General features: G+C 37.0%; 1 protein-coding gene across 1 annotated transcript in view; it reads left to right on the top strand.

The window, feature by feature from the left end:
• The window catches only part of LOC127426735 (protein bicaudal C homolog 1-like), a 159,269-nt gene that overhangs the window by 16,208 nt on the left and 121,228 nt on the right, over positions 1–21,833 (top strand). The window contains exon 2 of the mRNA XM_051673721.1: positions 16,365–16,411. Within this exon, the coding sequence (XP_051529681.1) occupies positions 16,365–16,411 (47 nt within the window). The remainder of the gene's footprint in view (positions 1–16,364; positions 16,412–21,833) is intronic.

The following is a 21,833-nucleotide window of genomic DNA, read 5'->3' on the forward strand; positions in this document are numbered from 1 at the left end:
AGTTATTTTTTTAATCACACTCTTCACTCAAATTGTTGTGGTGTCCTTTTTCCTTTTTAAAGTTACATAAATTTTGATGGATTTGCATTATTTACAGAGACATTCTGTATTGCCTTTTTTAATTTATGTTTAGGCGATCCACCTAATTCATTTAAAGCAATTGTGTTTTTTCAACCCAATAGTTTCCCAGCAGAATGACTGATATAACTATATTGTTTGCATCATTCTTGCTTATTTTTTATGCACATCTCAATAACAGCGTAAAACTTGATCCACTAGCTTAGCTCCAACAATTTTTTATGATTAGTTATTAGGGTTGTCATGATACCAAAATGATGGTAGTTGGTACCAATACCAGTAAAAGTTTACAATTCTCAATACCACAACTTAAAAAAGGTAATATGCTATTGAACACACTCATTTAGCCTATTAAGGAAACATATCGATGTAAATAAGAAATTAAAACAATTGCATGTTTCCTTGAAGTGTTACTCAATTAAGTAAACATTGCTTCACGTTTTTGTAGAAATTATTCAGGTAAAGATTTATAGTAATAAAGGATTAGGTATAAACTTAACTAGAACTAATAAAAAACAAAGAAATAAACAAAGAACATTAAAGAAATATTCCGGGTTCAATACAAGTTAATCTCAATGGACAGCATTTGTGGCATAATGATGATTACCAAAAAAAAATAATTTTGTCTCGTCCCTCCTTTTCTTTAAAAAAAGCAAAAATCGAGTGAGGCACTTAAAATAGAAAGTGAATGCGGTAAATTTTTGGAGGGATTAAAGGCAGAAATGTGAAGCTTATCATTTTATAAAAGCACTTGCATTAATTCTTCTGTTAAAACTCATGCATTATTTGAGCTGTAAATTTTTGTAAATCATCATTTTTACAGTCATTGAAGGCTTTTAGGGTTTGTTGACATTACATCGTCATGGCAACAGAGTTGTAAAATTGACTATAACTTTACACAGAAAAGGTTAGTAAGCGATTTTATCACATTCAAATCATGTTAACACGCGTATTATGTCTTGCAGCTAAACTTTTGAGCATTTTAACATAAAATTTTTTTTCCCTATTCACTTCCATTGCAAGTGCCTCACTGTACCCCAGATTTTTGCTTTTTTTTTTTAGAAAAGAAAAGGAGGGACAAGTCAAAATTCATTTTTGTGGTAATCAATATTATGCTACAAATGCTGTTGATTGAGCTTAACTTGTATTGAACCCGGAATATTCCTTTAAATTATTTTATTTTCAATTTAGCAGTGGTTTTTCTTTTCAATATTGTTGTTTGATTAATATTAACTAGTGTGATGGCCATTTTGCAATATGATCACACAGGAAGTTAGCATGCCCAACACTTACTGCTTTGGCCACTGGGGGCAGTGTTTTGAATTTCGGTAAATAGACCGATTTTAGCTAAAGAAAAGTCAACCTACTGGTTCCGATTTCACTTGAGGAGCGAACGCTCTTCTTCCGATCGCTTCTCAGTTCCTCCAGACAAGCACCGGCTCTGACTCAACAATTAGCAGCATTTTAGTGTAAAGGAGTAACAGAGCATGTGCTCAAATAAGCATGTGAGCATTTAAAAGCAGTCCTGTGTCAGTCAGACATCGCTCAGGGACCGAATTGAGTCTGTACTCAGTACTGACGGTACTGCAGAAACACTGCTATCGTTAAATATTTTTTTAGTATCCGGTTTACTTTGGCATCCCTTTTAGTTATGTAAAAGGTGCAGTTTACTGGAACGGTATTGGTCTATTGGTCTGTTTCCAGCTATGCACTTTTGCATGCTTGGTGACTGTTGGCTTCACAGAGATTTACTTTTTACAGTAAAATTTAAGCGGTCCGCATACAAAATACTTTGGTTTAAGCGAATCATCTATCGTATGTCTGTTTTTAAATGGGAGAACACTCTCATTGAAGAAACTTAATCCCGGTAAGTAATGCCAAGAAAGTCAGCTGCCGATAATGGTTTCTCAATAGACTGTTTCGTCCAACTTCTCGGTGGATGTTGATGATATGTACCATTCATCCACAGATAATCTGGAGAAAGCATACATTCTTTTAAACTGACTCACACTCAGCTGGGACATGTGAACGATGTGCCGCAATCTGCTGACAAGCTGCAAGCTTTGTTTATCATTTGTAAGTTTCCGTAGAATCTCTTTAAGGGTCAGTGACAAATAAACATGTCCAAGATGATGAAAAGGAGTGCCAAGTTCTAAGAAATGCAATCTTTGTATTCATGCTGAGTTCATGTTTTTGAAAAACATTTACTGTATATAGTTAAAAAAAAAAAATTCTTATATATTTAGTTTTATAGGGTTATATAGTTATAGTTTTTATAGTATTTTTATTTTTATTTTTTATTTTTGGACAGTTATACATAAAGGCATGTTTTAGTTTAAGCATCTCAAAAACATCCAAATAGATTTTAGGCTAATTCAGGAATGTTCAACATAGCAGGTGCATATTCAAAGCATTATCTGACTTAAATGTATTTAAAATAATAATAATAATAATAATAATAATAGATCCAAACCAAAAAAATAAACCTCACATCATTGACCCGTAAACACTTGTGCTTTACAAGTGGAGTGAATCAAGAATCCTGGACGCCAGTTTCTTTTATTTAATTTGAAGCAGAATGAATTGCATGATCTGAGATTTGGACCTCCATCTATGAAGAGCAAAAGGATACTGAATTAAATGAAAAATTTAAGCTATTTAATTTAACTTGATATTCAATTTAACTATGCAAATTTCTTGATTCTGCTTTGTTGAGTCACAAACCTCATGTGCTCATAGTCCCTAATGCAATGTAATACAAACTCTTGAGGCTTTAAAATGTTTGAAATCTGTCATGCATTTAACTTGCCACTGTTTATGCATTCAAAAACCATCAGACCATGTCTTCTTCTGTTTTCATTATGCATCATTGCCATGACATCAGTTAAAGTTCAGGATATCGTGGCCAACAATTATGAAGTCAGCAAATCCAGTTGGAGCCTTGGATCAGGCAGCATCACACATCTGTGCGATTGTTTGTTGGTTTCCAGGCAACAGCAGCCCGTTGTTCCCACAGAGGTCCATTGAACCAGTGCAACAACATGTTTAATTGACACGTTTTCCATCATAAGCAATTTAAATTGTGCAAATAAAAGATATAGTCTCACTGGAGCAACCTTGTGTAGAGTGCCAAAACTGCTAAAGGACTGAATGGGATTTCATTAATTCTCAGTTCATCAGTAACTCCCACCTGTGACTGAACTAGTAACCCTTGTGTTAGCAGCCCAAAGCCCTGACCATTAATAATGTGACTGCCTTATAATAATCTTAATAGTCATGATAGAGCAGATTTTAAACTAACGGTAATACAACAATTTGTCCTCACCAGAAGTCAATAGTAAATGAAAACGGACCCTTTTTACTGTTTTAAAAAATTATTTGGGGCTCTATTTCCGTGAGTGCGCAAAGAGCAGCGCTACGCGCAACGACCGTGCGCTACGTCTTATCCAATTTTCATGAGCGTGCTAATTCTAAGTGCAATTTTTGTGCCAGCTCAAAGCGCAAGTGGGCATGGGTGGGAGTGTTTGTGGGTGTGTACGTGCAAACTGTGGGTGTATTGTATGTTAATGAAGTGGCACAAAGCGCAGTTTGCAATTCTTCTGAGAAATAGGACATTGCGCTATGACGTTTCAAAAGCAGGTCTGTTTTCAGCGTGGGGGCGTGTCTAAGGGTGGGCTAGTGTGGGCATTGCCCACCCTGAAGGTTCGTCTGCCCACCCTAGGTGATCGGACGGACTGCAAAACAAAAGCTGTGCAGTGCGACAGATTTGATAGTTACGTTTAATCTGTGGTGCTTGGAAAATGCACAAACAATGCATATTAAGAACATTGCAACAAAGAACATTTACAATGAGTCTTATTTACTTAGCTGTTGCGAAATCTCGAGCGCTCAAAGTTTAGCGCGTGGCCATGGACCCCCTTTCAAGGTCAAGGTAACGTTCCCTTTGTGCTGTGCGCAGCAGTTGCGTGGCCACGCTTAAGATCTGTGAACCACAATTTTACTGCAAAAACACAAAAAAAGAGAACGACAGGAACTGAGAGGCGATCACTAAAAATGTGAGATATTATTCTTTTGTGCCCCGATAGTTTTTTGAATATCTGGATGCTTGACTTCGAGAGGACGAGTTTTTAAGAGTGGTGAGCTTTTGACTCAGAAACTCTGGATTCAGCATTTTTCAGATCAGAACAACACAGTGGGATGCGTTCCTCTAATATCCTATTCATAGTGGTCGACAGATAAGGGTTTTCTGGCGGTCTGTTTTTAAACCATTACAGTGAATATGTTAAATAAAGACATTTATCACAAATCAAAGAATTAGGGAAAAAATCACTAAGAATGAATTGCGGTCTGTAAAAGCGGCGGTTATTTGCACGCGTTGTTTGCGCTGGTTTAACACCCGATTTATTTACGGCGCGAACGAGACACAATTTCGCTGCTGAACGCAATTTGCATGCAAAATTCTGATCTTGCAGGCCAATTCTGAGTGCTTGGACTTGGAGGATGCTGCACACCACCGTGATCTGACACACTTTGGCAGGACTGAACAGCATCGCTGACTACTGTGATCCAGACACCGTAATCATCTCTTTAAGATGCGGAAAAAGCGCTTGACCACCACTCACATCTGGATATATGCCAGGTTATAATGCTTTTCTCCATCATTTGATCATTATTTGATTTATTGCTGCTGATATGATTGATTAAAAATTTACACAGACATCTCTTTTAAATAAAATTAATTTTACCGCCTGCGGTGATAGTGTGATGTAAATTGGGCCAGGCAATTTTTCTGAAAGAAGCGCAATCTGTAATGAGCCTATTTTGGTAATACTTTGTTTACATTAAGGTTCCATTCTTTAACATTAGTTAATGCATTAACTTTATATTTTTACAGCATTAATTAATCTTTGTTAATGTTTGTTAATAAAAATACAATTGTTCATTGTTGTTCATCTTAGTTCATAGTGCATTAACTAATGTTAACAAATAAACATTTTGATTTTAAATTGTATTAGTATACAGTATGTTGAAATTAACATTAACTGTGAAGTTAAAATGTACTAAAGTGCCACAACAGTTTAGTGAATTCATCCCTTCATATTTTGTAATTACAAAGCAGGAAATAAGAAATTAAGCCTACATACTGTGTGGTATTGGAGTTTTAGGAATTGCTATAATTTATCTTAAATTAATAGTAATAAAATATGAAATTATATCGACGTGTTATGGATAATGAAAAGGTGATTATTTTTTGTTTTGTTTTAGTTGATAATATACTTGTAAAACACTATAAATTAGGCTACAACTAAGAGAAAGAAGTTTCAAGTAAAGTTAAGTTTTGTTAAGAAGTATCCAGGTTGCTACAATGAGCACCTCTGTGGTTAATTGTTTCAGTTAATGAATGTAATTGTTTAAAATCGACCAGTAGAAGTGAAGTGCGTGCTGATACAATCACTATTAATACTAACCATGATTTGTATGTCAGTAGATAACATTTTTAATAATACCTTACTTACATTCCCTAGTGTACTTCCAAATCCTGATAAGAATAACATTTTCTAAGCATATAAAAGGAGCATGTCCATATTCTTCAAATTCATTGCATACAGTCTATTTACACTACCAGCTTCTTATGAATGTGCTGTCTTTGTTTATTTTGCTGGTGCGTGACAGGGAATGGGCTAATTAATAGGCTGCTGAAGGTGCAATAACCAGAGAAGAACCTCAGAATTGAATTGCACTTGACCCAGGGTGCTTAGGCTTAGTGTATGCTTGCATGAAAATACCAAAACTTCATGACCATGGCCACTGACTTTGCACTTTTGACTTATGGCATAGTGCTGCACTTAGCACTAGCACTCTTAAAACAGGGCCACATATTGTCCTCAATGCATGTTATTCTAAAAAAAAAAAAAAAAAAAAAAAAACTTTTCTATTGATGTAATTAAAGCAGAGACACCGTTTTAATGCTTTTAGCGCTTGTCCTAAATATCAATTTAAATACTTGTAAATAATACAAATTATGCAATAAGAAAGGCATTTATTGATAATAATAATCAACATAAAATGTTCATAAATGGGGAAATTAGTGTTTAGGGGGAAAGTTGTTTAAAACAAAGAGGAATCTGGCATCCTCGGGGTGAAACAGGTTTCGTGAAGGTCAGGGATGTGTCCAAGGAATGGCCTAGGCTTGAGCGGGGTTTCGACGGCCGCACACGCTCACCTCCTGGATCCGTGGCGCATGGGGCGGTGGCATCCTTGGCGGCCTGTCTTTCCAGACCTGGGGCAGGTAAGAGGGAAAGGCAGCCTAGCCTCTAGCCTGTCTAGATGCATGCTGTCCTCCCCGGCGATGCATCTAATTTGTGCCAGGGGTCCGAGGAGCGGGTCCGGCGATGCATCTAACTCAGCCAAACACTCCCCACTCTGGTCCTGGCCATGCAAGTATGCCAGTGTGTGCACACATGGAGAATAGAAGCTGGCTCCCAGAGAAGAGGCATGCTCTATGTTTATTTGGCAGCGGTGATGAGGTCAAACACACATCAGCTGTGCCTTGTTCCACCACGCTGCCCAAACGAGGCTTATTAGTTATGAGCCTTTTCTCTCTCCTGCCCACTCCCATCGTGAGCGTGTCTGAAGGACACCCCTCAGAGGTGGGGCGATGATGACAAGAGGGAGTGGCGGGTCATTTCACCACATTCCCCCCCAAGCATCGCCCCGTCGGCACCTCCTCCAATCTCCTGTCTGAACATGGAGTCCTGAGCGAGGAGGTGCACCCTCCTTGCCGCATATAAGGGAATGCTACTTCCTCAACCAGACCCTATGGTTGGAGTGGGCGTATGGGGGATACTTCTCCAGACGTACCCGGGTGGGAACAGAGAAAAACATGAATTAATATGACAGCCTCAACCAACTGCAGGGTAAATGCTTATTAAATGCCACTAACCCTTGGCTGCGGCTGGGAGGCTGTCCTCGTGTTTTCTCCGTCTCACTCCAGGCTTTCCATTTCACCAGCAAACGAGAGGAAAAGTGACGTCACCATGTTTTTCCAACTGTGCCGTCTCTGCCCACACTCATGCCCGCATACTCCTCCACTGCAGCGGGGTGAGCAAGAGACAGTCACAGTGGGTGTGGTGTCAAGCCTCGAAGAGGCATTTATTGAAAATAATAATCAACATAAAATGTTCATAAATGGGGAAAAAAGTGTTCAAAACAGAGGGGAGTCTGGAATCCTCGTGGTGAAACGGGGCTCCGTGAAGGTCGGGATGTGTCCAAGGAATGGCCCAGGCTTGAGCGTGGTCCGGCGGCCGCACATGCTCCCCTCCTGGGTTCATGGCGTGTGGGGCGGCCTGTTTTCCCAGGCAGGTGAGAAGAGAAGGCGGCCTGGCCTCTGACCCATCGGCCACAACGCAGGCTGTCCTCCCCAGCGACGCATCTTATTCGCGCCAGGGGCTCGAGGAGCTGGTCTGGCGACGCATCTAACTCAGCCAAAGCCTCCCCTCTCTGCTCCTGGGCGTGTGAGGATGCCAAAGTGTGTACACAAGGGGAATAGAAGCCGGCTTCCCGAGAAAAGGTGCACTCTATGTTTATTTGGCAGCAGTGACAAGGCACATCAGATGTGCCTCGTTCACCCCACTGCCCAAACAAGGCTTATTAATTATGTGCTTCTTTTCTCTTCTGCCCACTCCCGTTGTGAGCCTTGCTGAAGGACGGCCCTCAGAGGCAGGGCGACGATGACGAGAGGGAGGGGCGGGTTGTTCCGCCACAATATATACTGTATATACTCACCTCTAATCTACATGCTAGTGTACTTTCTTGCATGCAAAGATATATAAATCTTGGTCCAGTAAAATGCTCTCTAGAATGAGAATGTTCCTCTTCCTAATATGGTAATAAGGCATTCATGGTTTTGTTGGGCTGTGAAGTAAATTTAAAAAAGATGTAAAAAAGGCCACTTGCTATTTAAAAGAAAAGACAAGCCCTTTGATTTGTCCCGCCTCAATATCTGTCTTTCATCAATAGTGTTAATAGGAAATACATCAATAAAGGAAATACATTTGCATCAAACCATTTTGTGGGGTCTTTAAGATAACACAAACTATAGCTTCAATATCATTAGCATTTATATGTTAGGATGTACACTCAAAAAATAACTCTTTGGTTGAACTTAGTGTTGCTCCATTTGTGTTGCTCTGTCCTGCTTGAAAAGACTGACTATAGCGTGAGCCAATAACATTAGAGTACGGGCAGTGAAGGAGCATACAGTCATTGGTTTGACCCACTGAACGATGAATACACCTTTCACTGAACCGGTCGGTCTCGTTCATTCGTGAATGAACAGAATGTATTGATACACTTGTTTGCGAATGAGATGAATGAATCAAGAAAATCAAGAAAAGGAGCCGGATGAATTATGAATAAAAGTGATTGATGACCACATGTTACAATGAGATATGGATGCTATTGAATATCATTATTATTTTTGAGGCTAGTATTGTTGTCTTTTTTGTATAGCATGATAAATAGTTGTGCTCAGCAGTTCGAAAGTATGATAGATCTGCTTTGTTGTCATTTGTGGGGAAACACATATGATGCTTAAAAACTGCATTGCTGAAGTCTCGTTGTAGAATTGTATACACGCCCATTTTAATAAAGGTTAAATAGACTTGTTCTGGTCATGAATGACTGCTTTTGGTTTATTTGGTGCCATCTACAGGTGCAAAGGCGTAACTTGCAGAAAAGGTCAATGAACGAATCTGTACGTATCTTTTTGATGAACAGAATCAAAAGACTCGAGTCACTAAAATGAATCAAAATCACCACCACTAAAAGCAATATGTAGAATACTCAAAACATATTGGCCTTGAACCTAGGCTCAAGCTCTACTCTTCACCATGATGGTAACCCCCAAAACAACAACATAACAAATTTTTCTAAATTACAATATAACAAAACTTTAAACACTAACCCTTTGTATTTATCTTGCACAAAGACACACAAAATAACACTTAATTTTAACATTTACTCTCCCTTTGAGTGCCATGCAAAGCATGCTTGGAACTAGAAATTCTTAATTAAATACCCAGTTTAAGTTAACCAAACAAAAGTATTCATGTTGTCCCAACGCAAATGGATTAAGGAAAGTTGGCAAGATACTTTTTATTTGAATCAACTCAGTTAATTTAAGTTCCATTGGTTACATTAATCTTTTGAGTAATATGAACATGGGAGGATTGAGTAAAACTAACAATAGTTTGTATTGGTAAATATCGTAATTCAGCCTAATATAATATACAGTAACATAAATTGCAGAACTGAGGTAGTCTATATTGCTGTGTTGCAGTTACAAAGTACATAAAGCACTTTGGATTCAGTCTAAACACAAAACATTTTAAACTCAAACATTTTAACCAGTTTGTCAAACAGTTTGCAAAAGGGTTTCATGTACTACTGCTACACAGCAATAAAGACTTCAGCATCTTCAACTCAAGACCAAGACATCCTATGTGTGTTTTGAGGTACTATTTAATTTTCCCATGATGGTATGAGAAATTAAATGTGGAATACAGTAAATGTGCTCTGTTCAAAGTAGAATCCAATTTAAATCACCCCTCTTTCATACCGGTGTAGCCTTACCAATTTCGGCGACCTGGAGGCCTTCTCTTCTTACAGAGAGGTTAACCACTAACCTTGCCTGAGAGGATGTTGGCAGCCCTATATCCTTTAGCTTTGCATTTTGCTCAGGAGGAAAGTCTAGTCACAAAGAAGACATTTGGGTCACTAATCCACTTTTGGAAACCATTCCCTGAACACAGCCAGTCTTGGATAAGTATGAATGTAAGACATTTGCCAGTAATTCACAGAGATATATATATATTTTTTTATTCACTGTATGTGATAAAGGTTTAGCATTCTGTTTATTTATTAATGTGTTCCATAAGGATGCAGCTTATGTTGGCACGCTGCTCTTAGACACTGCTGCAGCTCTCTGAGTGCCAAGTAAAATCATGTCAAGTACAGAAAGTTATCTGTCTTTTGAAGCCTTTATACGGAGGTTGGCTCATTGTAAGAGCATAAAGAGAGCAATCTCTTCTTTTTCTGTCTTACCATCTGTTATGGTGACAAATCAGCAAAACTTACCTTTTCTGTGGAAACTTTGTAGTTTAAAGCAATCAGGCACAAGAGGTCATGCGTTACAGCTGAGTTGAGCCGTGTAACCATGGGGAAATCACTGTAACACAAGGACTCATGACTTGTTGCTTTTATAAAATGATGGCAGCAGCAAAATGATGAACATCAATGTGCAACTCTTGCACCAATAAATATAGTTCATTAGCTTAACTGTAGATTGTTTACAGTTGTTAAGCAATGTTGTAATGTGCGGTTGCAGGTATATGTTTTATGACAGCTTCGAAATGGCTCATCCAATCAGACTTTATGATGTAAACTTGGAACAATCCATGTTAAAATTGTATTTTGACCCTGCTTATGAATGACTAAGTTAAGTGAAGTTGAAGTTAAAAAAAATAATAATAATTTGGGGGTGGGGGATGGTGTCGTGGTGCGAGGAATGGCAGCCGGTGGAGTTTTTGTTGCCTCCCGTAGGTGCACAGTGCAGACTGCGTAATATACATATAGGGAGGGACAGCACCGGTCAGCAATACTACATTGAAGATGAATAATACCAAGAAATTGACCATGTATTCAGATGGTCCCTTACCACATTCTTCACAGTTTTAGTAATAAATGTTTTTTGAGTTATTAATGGTATATCCTTTCTTATATGCTGAGAACATTTCTGACCCATGACTTCTAAAAAAATATTTCCTTCGATTACTTATCTTCTTTATCTTATTTAAGTATAAATCTGTGTTGGTTTTTATGTACTTTTTATGTTTTTTTGTTATTTACTTTATTATTATTTTTTTCCTTCACCTGTACTTCTTGTCATTATGACTCAGTGATTGTATTCATACATTGTTAGATCTGTGTAATTTTGTACATCTTATTGAACATTTATATTGAACCTTCTGTTTTTCAATAAAAAATCCACAGTTTTAGCACAATATGTGGACTTTTCAGACAGTCCCTTACCACACCTTCAACAGTATTAGCACGTTTCAGCATGTTTTACCTGCCGTATAAAAAATTGAAATCAACAATCTGGAACAATTTCGCTGTGACGCCATCTGACCAGCTTATGGGACAAATCGTGTCTTGTATTGATACGGGATGCATCATTTCATATTTAAATAGGCTAAGGGACGATCCTGTATGAGCGAAGTGTGGATGCAGAAAATCTTGAGTTTTAGGGAGAAATTGTAAATCGGGAGTACAGTGGCAGGAGGGGTGGAAAATCAGGAGAAACCCGGTAAAATCGGGAGTGTTGGCAGGTATGCGTTTAACGTCTTAACTTTTAAAAGTGAGTCACTTTTTGAAAAGCCACTATTGCAGCACTGGGCTCAGATACATGCCTTTACGGTAGTGAGTCAGAGTCTGAGCCGCAAATGACACTTCACAACTCAGTTCAACTGAAAACCACTACTACCTGGAGATATCATTACAGTTCATAAAACTGTAATTAATGAAAAACACGGTGGAGCTGCCACTAACTGTTTATTGAAGCATTTTTTTTTTTTCTCGTTTTACTTTTATACTTAAGATTTGAGAATATGAATTGGATAAAATCTTTTCATTTAAAGTTTTCATTTTAAGAAAATATTTTTCTTAGGTATGTTCTTTGCAATAATATAATATAACCAGTGCTGTTTGATGTCCTTTAGCTTTTTCCCTAAATGAAATAATGTCTTTAAAATTAGAACATAATTCGAATTTTTAAAATATTTTAGTGAAATAATTTAATTTAGTTTCCTAGCCCTTTTGACAGCCCTAATTAATGATATTTTTGCTATGGCAGGCAAAAAAAACAACAAAAAAAAAACAATTTAAAGCAACATTGTAAATATCACAATGATTGTACTTTTATTATAGTTTGTGCCATTAGAATAGTTTTTCAATCTCTCCTTATTTTGCTACTCACGAATGAAAGTGTTAAGACAGAGATGTTTTAATAGCATCTATAATTGAAATTTTTGTAGCATAAATAGTGTTAGAGTTTGTAATTCATTTATCTGAACTATTTCAAACTGTGTTTCAACAATTTGCTTATTATTATAACTTAAAAATGTTCACTGAAGTCCCTGTGTGGCATTGTTTTATATATTAAAATGTTGTAGTCATTTTATACAGTGTATACTATATATATTTGTTTACTGTGTTTTACTCCTTGCAATAAAGTCAGTCATTTAGCACTTTTCACAGTACATTCGTTTCAAAGCAGCTTTACAGAAAAGTATGCTGTAACATAAAATGATGCCGTAATGACTGTAAAGTCTTTAAGTCCTCATTGTGTGGTTTAAATGTGATTCAACGTGATTGAAAATCATGCTTTAAAAATTATTTGTCTTTAGGCCCCCAATGAGAAAGCCAACTGTGACTGTAGCAAGGAACACAAAACTCCGTAAGACTTTAGTTTATGGAGAAAAATTACCGTGGGAGAAACCAGGCTCACCGGGGGGAGCCAGTGCCCCTCTGGCTATACAGCATGAATATAATGCCAATATTAGTTATTAGGAATGTCATAAAATATTGATTTGTCGATTATTGATTGGTATGTTATTTTCTTGATATGTTTTTGAGGCATCAACATATTAACATTAGCCGACATTTAAATTAGAAGCCTAATTTGTGTGCTTTCCAATTCACTGTCAATTGGCAGTCAGTTAATGTTGTCTGGCGTAATGCTGGTTGCGGGTAGGACAAGGCACAGGTTTCACACACAGGGCGTGTCGATGCACAGCAGATGGCAGTCCAAAGAGTCTAGTCATCATGCACACAAAAACTATGAAGGTTTTTGTATTTCTTCAAGAATGAACAAAGTAACATTGACGAGTTTGCAGATTAGTGTATGAAACTGGTGTAACTGCGCAAACTGTACGATTAGAAATGGTGACGTTTATTATGCAATTCCTCTCTATGTAGCCTTGAATAGGTTCCAACTGTCAGGCCACAAAAAGACATACTTGTTACTGGAAATACAGTACATTGTGTAGGCTATATGAAAGATACATATACACAATATGTCATCCGGTGATGGCTAGAGTAAGTAATGTATACCCTTTGATAATAATTTGGGTCGAATTTAATGGAAAACTATGTGAGTTGTGCTCCGTGGTGCTGCAAAATTTTGAGCAGCCTCCGGAGTTGTAGGGTGGTGTGTGTACCTTCAATTCGTTTAGAATTTTAGAACGTGTCATGTCGTCTGCCAGATGAGTCCAGTGTGTGACCCCCTTTAATTTAACCTGCCACTCACACTTTACAAAAGTTGTGTTGAGAAATATGTTTAAAGAGACAAAAACTATTGTGCATCGTGTAGCCCATATCTGAAAAAATGCAGGAATATAGCGATAATCATCAGGACATTTTTCTGACGATTGAGGCGTGAAAAAGGCATCAATCCCAAGCCTTTTAGTTATCTATGTATAATACAAGTCATGTATTAATTGAGTAAACTAAGTAGATGCTGGTAGGTAATGTTTAAAACTAAAGGATGTTGATTGAACTGTAAGACTGATGACTAAGTGTCTTTGAAGTCCATCCAGAATTGACTGTGGAAGTGCAGGTAGATGCAGTGTCCTTTTTATTTGGCTGATGAAGGCTTTAGATATCATTAATTTATTGTCCATGTATTCCATTTTAAGAGAGTAGAGTCCATCCAGTGACCAACATGTTTGCAGAGGTCAGTGAAGTGTGTAAACACGTCTGTAAAGAAACTAGTTAGCCACAGTGGCTGTTTGGTCCAAATCATTTGGTCCATAACAGATAAGTTACACATTAACTACACATACACAAGGGACAATAAAGATTTACTACTACATACTGTATGTATTTTCTCAGGCACTTATTGATTGTAAATAGACATATAACTTAAAGAATGTCAGTAGAACCAAAGTCTTTCTACCAAGTCAGTCCACTGTCGGCCATCTTTGAAATGCTCCCGGGAGGCTATTTCAGTCATGACAGTGCAGATCCTATCTACTTGAATGGGGGAACACCGAAATCTCAAAAACGATTGGTCAAGATTATGATCAAAGAGCATATTTTAAATCAGTAATAAAATCAGACAAAACTGGTATAATAAACTGTGCTTCTTTACCTTGCGCATTCTCAAGTTGATGGACAGGTGATGTCTGTATCTAAAAGTTGATAGTCTCTTTTACCTGTAAGGTGGGACTTCCTTTCTACATCCGTTGACCGTTGGGCGCAAGCTCCTTGGTTGGTCGTTCCAATTTCTCCCATTCATTTTAATAGAAGTGGCCCATCTCTGTTAAATAGTCTCTAGTAGAACACAGTAGGCAATAGCCAATTGTTTATGTGTTGTGCTAGCTGTTTCATCAAATAGCAATGACAAATGTAAATGAATAATATGTATGTGTACATGCATATGGGATAATGATAATTCACCATTGTTTCTCAGAAAATCGACATGATATAGCAGAGTGATTTGTAAAATTATAGTACTCATTTGTCTTGTAATAAACTAAGAAATTGTTATCTTGTAATAGTAAATTTATATAGATATGAAATAATAATAAAAATGTAATTTATGGAAACACATGTATATTGTAACACTATTGCGTATCCTGGGTCACTAACGACCCTATATACTTTTGGCAAATTTGCCTTTTTTTAATGTTACACTATTAATAATAGAACAATTGAGGAATATTTAAGAGGTGGGGGCATAACTCCAAAAAATGGATTTGGTAAAGTGAGGGGAATGAGGTCCTATTAAAGACCTGAAATATGCATTTAAGGGTTAAGCTATATTTCCCAGGCCTACCACACATCAAATATTCAGAACATCATGGAGTTAAATGCTTAAAGAATGTTTTTTGAGAAGAATATGCTGTTTATGAAAAGTTTCCTGAGACCTTTCCACAGTCTCATAAATCCATTAGATCCTGTTTGGGTTTGTTTCTTGGCCCGTTGCGAATAAATGAGTAATTCTGTTTTCTCACAGAATGCAGTTAACTCTGTCAAGTTCAGTGAATTGAGTTGTGGCAGTTCTCAGGGCCTCTATAGCTTCCTCCACTGCCTCTGGATAGCATGTCTTCGTGGTAAAGCAGGGCTGAATCAGCCGATGTCTGTGGTTTGAGCAATTCTCAGTCAATCTCTGACATAAAAGCTCCCCTGTAATTCATTGGATATAAATAAACTCTTTGCATTTGTCTGGATTACAGCAGACACAAATTGTAAAGCCTGAGGCAACTGAACTGCATCTTTCAATGTAGGTCAAGTTCCTGCTCCAAAGAGATTTCATCTGTGGTATTTTTGCAGTATTTTTTCAAGTTGGTTGTCAATATCTGTAGGCTGCTGCATCGGATAATGTTCGTATTTGCAGCATCCAAATTGGCCATGTAGCAAATCATTAAAAGTGATAAACAAAACATGTCTAAATGTGTCGATGTTTAATCTAAATCATACACTGCCAATCAAAAGTTTGGACACGTGTACTCATTATTTTTGATGAGACATCAAGCCATAAAAACTATTAAATATTACAAATGGAAAATGGAATCGTAGTGACCAGAAAATGTTCAACAAATAAAAAATATTTTGTATTTTAGCTTCTTCAGTGTAGCTCTCTCAACCAATTTCATGAGGAGCATTCTAGTATGCTTTATGAACAGCGTTGAAGGAATTCCCATTTCTGCAAGTAAAAAAAAAAAAGAAACATTTTAAAATTTTTGTTTTTGTCTTCTACACAAATCACAAGCATTTAAGCATAAGCCTATATGTCAAGATCATGAGGAACATAAATTTAGTGTTTCCAAACTTTTGATTGACGGTGTGTGTTTTAGACGAACATCTCAACCCAAAGAATTGTGTATCTGGGGTTTAACACAAACACAGTTTTCCTCGTATCTTGTGGGTTGCAAAGAAAGATACCCTTAATTTAAACCTTCTAAATGAAGTAATATGCATCATAGAGTTCCTTACAACCCTACAAAAACCTTAGAAAGTAGATAATGCATTGACTTTTCTATAGAGACTTGCTGCAAATGAACAGGAATATGACCCGCACCCTGCCTAAATTGCACTGACATTTTTCCACCCAAGGCCATGTGGAAAAATGTGTTGATATGAATTGCTGATTTTGTTAATACGCCAGCATAAGTGATCCCTGATGTTATGCTTTTTCTTAAATGTCCCATTCTTCTCTGCAGCTGCCACAGAGGGGCGAGTGAATGGAGGTGAGGACTTCTTTCAGAAGGTAAGGAAAACCACATTGCTTTGGCAGCCTCGTGCAGTGCTAGAAAATAGGCTTGCATCCTGTTGCATTTGAAATTACTTCTACTGAATGACATATGGTGATAAGTGTTGCACTGTAAAGCTGTGCAATAGTAGTATCGCAGTTTTCTTCAAACCGTAACTACAATTTAACCTTCATTAAGCTCCACCCCCCTTAGTTACAATTGCTCGATCTGACAAGCTCTGCAGAACTCCCCACTGGAATGAATGGGAGATTGCCGTGAAGGTTTTTGGCAAAATATCATAAACGGAATGGATAATATTTTTAGGTGGGCTGGTATGAAGAGTGACATTGTAATGCGTATTTATCGTAAGTTTTTTGTAAGAGAAATTGTTAAATTACACAGTAATTTGCTTAAAAACTGTGGAGACTGTGAATCAAAATCAATGCAAAGGATTATTATAGTCACTTGAAAAGAGAAAAACTTAATTGAATAGTGATTGCACATTTAATAACATTAGCATAAGTGAACAGAGCTGTTTATAACGTCTCATAACACACTAATTTTGATGCTTTGAACTGTTTATTTACTATCACTTTTACTATGACTTGAATCAATACATAAATGAATTAACATTCAGTTATTAGTTTAATTTACCTTGGAGCAAATTTAGGTGTCGTTGAAGATGTTATATGTTCATTTGGTAATGAGGGCTGACACATTTTAATCCATAACATGCTCTTCTCCAGATTTAAAGATTATTTTTAAAAAGAAAGAAAAACACTGCGGGTATACGCTCTGGCTAACTTGTGTCACTATTAAAATGACCCAGCAACAACATGTTTAAAAAATTTTTTATTATTTTGATAAAATCCCACTTAAATGTACTCATACATTACTCCCATCGGCTGTCATTGGAAAATAGCAAACGCGTGTCAGAGTAATGGTGGCAGAGCAATAGTTAAGACAGAATTGGTCAGGAGTGCTTTTAAGGTGGGGCATAGCGAAGGGTCAGTTGTATGCATGGTAATAATATTATTTGCTCCAGCAAAATTTGAATCAAAGTTTTAGTGGGGTCCAAAAGTTTGAGACCACATTGAAAATGTGCGATCTAAACCTGGAAATATACAGTATTTTAGCATTACTCCACGTTTCTATTTTGTTCTCATGTATAAATAGCATAAAGCAGTCCTGCCCACTGACAGTGTTGCAAATATACTGGATGTACCGCAGTATAATGGGTAAAGCAAGATCGGTTGACACGTCACGTTATATACTGTCACATTGCTCAGCCCTAATTATTAGGGGTCCAAATATCTTCCATATATCTTTGCAACCTGTATAGGCTTCAATCAAAATTTCATATGTCAAGTGAAACAAAATGTCTTTCTCTGATTTCATTTCCGTCTATACATTTTCTCCATCCGCCATGTCGAGTTGTCAAAAAACAAAACAAAAAAAAACAAACTTTTTTTTAAACTTCTCCTGGACCGTTGGTTCGATTGGCATAATATTTTACATGTATTGTCTAGAGACTCTCATGAAAAAAGTTATCAAAATAATTTTATGTATTGGCTTATAGAATCTTAATGATTTTAACAAGTCAAAATTATTTTGCTAACTTTTTGTCATGAGGGTCTCTAGATGATACATGCAAAAGTTCTTGCGATTTGGACCAACAGTCTAGGAGGTGTTTGAAAAAGTTTCTTTTTTTTTTTCTTTTTTTTTTTCAGAAAACTCAAAATGACAAATGGAAATGAAAACAGATATATACATTTTGTTTAGCTAATCATTATAAGTCTGCAAACACCATACCTACAAAGTAACTAGAGTACTTAATGAAATTATTGTTGCAGTAAAAATTTGGCAGTTTTTGTCATTTTCTCGCATTTTTCTAAACTGCTTGGACGCTGATAATTGTAACCTGTGGCTATATTTATTATTACATCAGGCCGAACACTTACCATTGCTTAAAAGTGCCGTTTTGTACTTTATCCATTGTGGTGCTGGGATTAGAAGGGACTGACTAAGCAAATGACCAATCGTGAGTTGCCACTTCAATAAAGCCATTCCATTAGCACGGTTCTCCTGTTGTGAGTACGGTTAGCTTACTGTTCTGACGGGGAATGGTTTATAATTGTACCATACTGAACCGTGTTTCAATGGAAATGCTACTGGAAACGTTACTCACCATGCTCTGAACTATTCAGCCTGCTAGTCATGATTGAAAGGCGGCTTATACTGAATATAATTGTTCATCGTAACCATAAGATTAAGCTATTGTGACAACCCTAATGGCAATGCTAAAAAATCAGGAATCTGAAATAGCAAAATCATTAAATTCACATTTGTTTGCTAACTGCAAAAGTGTGCACAACGTCTGTGTGAAGTGTGTGATGAATCACCTTTGCATCGAGGGCCTCGTTGGTGACTCGTGACACAACACCTTTTGCCGAAGGAAACTCAAAACAGGTTTCCCGTTCGTTTTTGTCTGCGCCAAAACAAGCACACTTCGCGTGTTTGGATTCAGTGGGGTGAAAACGGTCGTAGGTTTTAAGGGCGAGCACTTGCAGGTTTTATTGGCAGACTGTAAATAAACACAGACGGTAGAACATGAGCAACCAGACAGCTCAGGGCGGGAATAAAACTAAGGGCCTGAGTGAGAGCATGCTGGGTACTCAGTTCCAGTTTGAAAGTTTGCAGAGTGCCGAGGCAGAACAGAGCATGGCCTTCAAAATAAACACACTTTAAAAGTCATATGTTGATAACATTAAGAAATTCTGCTCACGTCAAAGCTGTTCCATTTGTGTTAACCTGAAAGGTGTGGGAAAATAATCAGACCCAGTTTAGAGAGCTTGGAAAGTGCTTTGGTGAGCCTGTTCTGGTCGATACAGCTGGCTGCACTGTAGGACTTGGGCTGCCACGAATTTGGGCAATCGCAGCTGATGCTGAGCTTCAGTAATGCCAATTTGTGCTTTTCAAATAAACACTACCTACAATGTCATGAACAGCATGTTAACAATATGTCAGCTAAATAGTGGACACTGATGGAAAAGGACATGCCATTTCTTTTGTTTCTTCAGTGAAATATCATCCTATGGGGAAAATCACTAAGAATGAATTGTGCCCACTGATAGTGGCATTTATTTGCATGTGTTGTGTTGTTTTACCACCCAGTTCACTGAAGCAATGATGCAAATCAGGTAATAGAACAAACATGTCTTTTCAAAATCATTTAATGAATTACTGCTGCCATGATACCTAGAAAATACTGTACACAGAAATTCTCATTAAAACTAAATTCCATTTACTGGCTGCTTTTTGCAGGCATTATAAACGCAATTTTGATTGCGTCATGCAAATAGTACTGGCTTTTGTGAATAAAGTGCATCTATAACAGGGTGATTTTTATAAAACCTGTCAAGAAAATGTCCTGGTGCTATTTTACTCCAAAATCAAAAGAAACTAATAACAAATTGTATCTTTTATTTAGAAAATGAAGTCTTTTTTTGGGGCCATTAAGATTTTCATGACAGTTATGCACATTTTATCCCCAAATTCTCATTAACGTAATGCAAAAAAGATGTCCATCATGATATTATCAATACCTCAATATTTTTGCTGATTATAATTTAAAAATCATTTTCAACAGATGTTTTTTTTTGCATTTGTTTTTCTACTGTAATGAGAATCGTCATTGAAAACAATGGGAATGAAGCTGTGCTGTGCAATAAAATTAGTCAAATTTATATTTTCATTATGTATCAAGTTATAAGGTATAATTAGCAGTAGTCTGAAACTGAATTTCTTACACATGTAAGCATAAGGACATTATAACTAAAATAAACCCAAATGAATCGAATCAAATCAAGAGCTTGTGAATCAGAATTAAACTGGGGAATTTGTATCAATACCCAGCCCTATTAATTACGTTTAATTAAAAAAGCCACTATTTAGCACCAATTTCCCCAGAATTGACTTTTTTTTCTCTTGAACACATGGGATGGAACCACTGCTTTATTCACAAATTATTTTTGTGATTTTACATGTAGACCATTTCAAGGTCTGTTCGTCGGTTTTAAGAAAGTGACATCTTTGTCCCTTGAACATTTCCTGCTAGATGTCAAACTCTTTCAAAACAACAGTGGGAGGCACTTCATTCATAGTGAGTTTAACACAATTAACGTTACTAACATTATAGAATGTCATTGTTAAAATTTGGACCATGTTGTTCAGTGGATGGATGATACCTGGATGCCTGGTATAATGCTCCAATTATAATGAATGAAGCTGCGCAAGTCATTTACATTTAGAGCCCTATTTTAAGAGCGCTATCGTTAAGCGCAGCACAGCGCTATGCCATAAGTCATAAGTGCAAAGTCAGTGGGCATGGCCATGAAATTTTGGTATTTTCGTGCAAGCATGCGCTAAGTCTAGGCTAGGCGCAAGTAGGTTTGGCGAAATCGGATACGCAACGCACAAATGAGCCGGTTATTATTCCACCGTCTGCGTCCTAATATATAGTTCATTCCCTCAAGCACCAGTGAAACAACCCAGACAGCACATTCATAAGAAGTTGGTACTGTAAATGGACTGTATGCAATGAATTAGAAAAATTGAAAATTACATTCTTTTGTGCATTAAAATGCTTCCTTGATGTTTGTCGGGCATTTTTCTGTGGCAGTGACACGCTCCTTTTATACGCATGTAAAATGTGATTCTCCTTAGGATTTGGATGTAGGCTCCATTAAATTACAGATAATGTAAGTATTATTAATCATTTTCATCTGCTGACACACAAATCATGGCTAGTATTAACAGTGATTGCATCAGCACTCACTTGACTTCTACCGGTCGATTTTGCTAAATTAAATACATTTATTGAAACATTATAAAAATAAACCAAACATATGAAATTACACTTCAAACTAAATGAAAATAGAATCAAAATAACGAAGTGGTCAAAAAATCATAGCCTACCAATTCCAAAAATTTTACTTTCTCCAGCTTCTTCCACCGGCCCGTTTTGCGGTGAAAAATCACTCTACGACAACAGGTGGAAAAATACCCTTAGACTTACAAATTAGACCATAGATACAATTGTAAATTTAAACATAATAATAATAATTAAAAAATAAACCATGACCTAAAGATAGTTTAACACAAATGTCATACATTTTTTTTCTTTCATAAAAGGCTCATATAAAACTCTGATTGTCAGGGACATAATTTGATGTTCCACTATATTTTCAGAGACTGGACATTAAATTTATTACCACCTGCTGGTGGAATCTCCAAAGTGCAAATGCAGGAACTGAATTTAAACTTTGTGCTGAGTCAAGACGTGATTTTCAAACATCTTAGCGTGACAACCTATTTCTCAGGAAAATAGCAAATTGCGCTTTGCACCACTTCATTACCATACACCCACAGTTTGCGCGC

This window comes from Myxocyprinus asiaticus, chromosome 36 (genome assembly GCF_019703515.2).
Source record: "Myxocyprinus asiaticus isolate MX2 ecotype Aquarium Trade chromosome 36, UBuf_Myxa_2, whole genome shotgun sequence".
NCBI lineage: Eukaryota > Metazoa > Chordata > Actinopteri > Cypriniformes > Catostomidae > Myxocyprinus > Myxocyprinus asiaticus.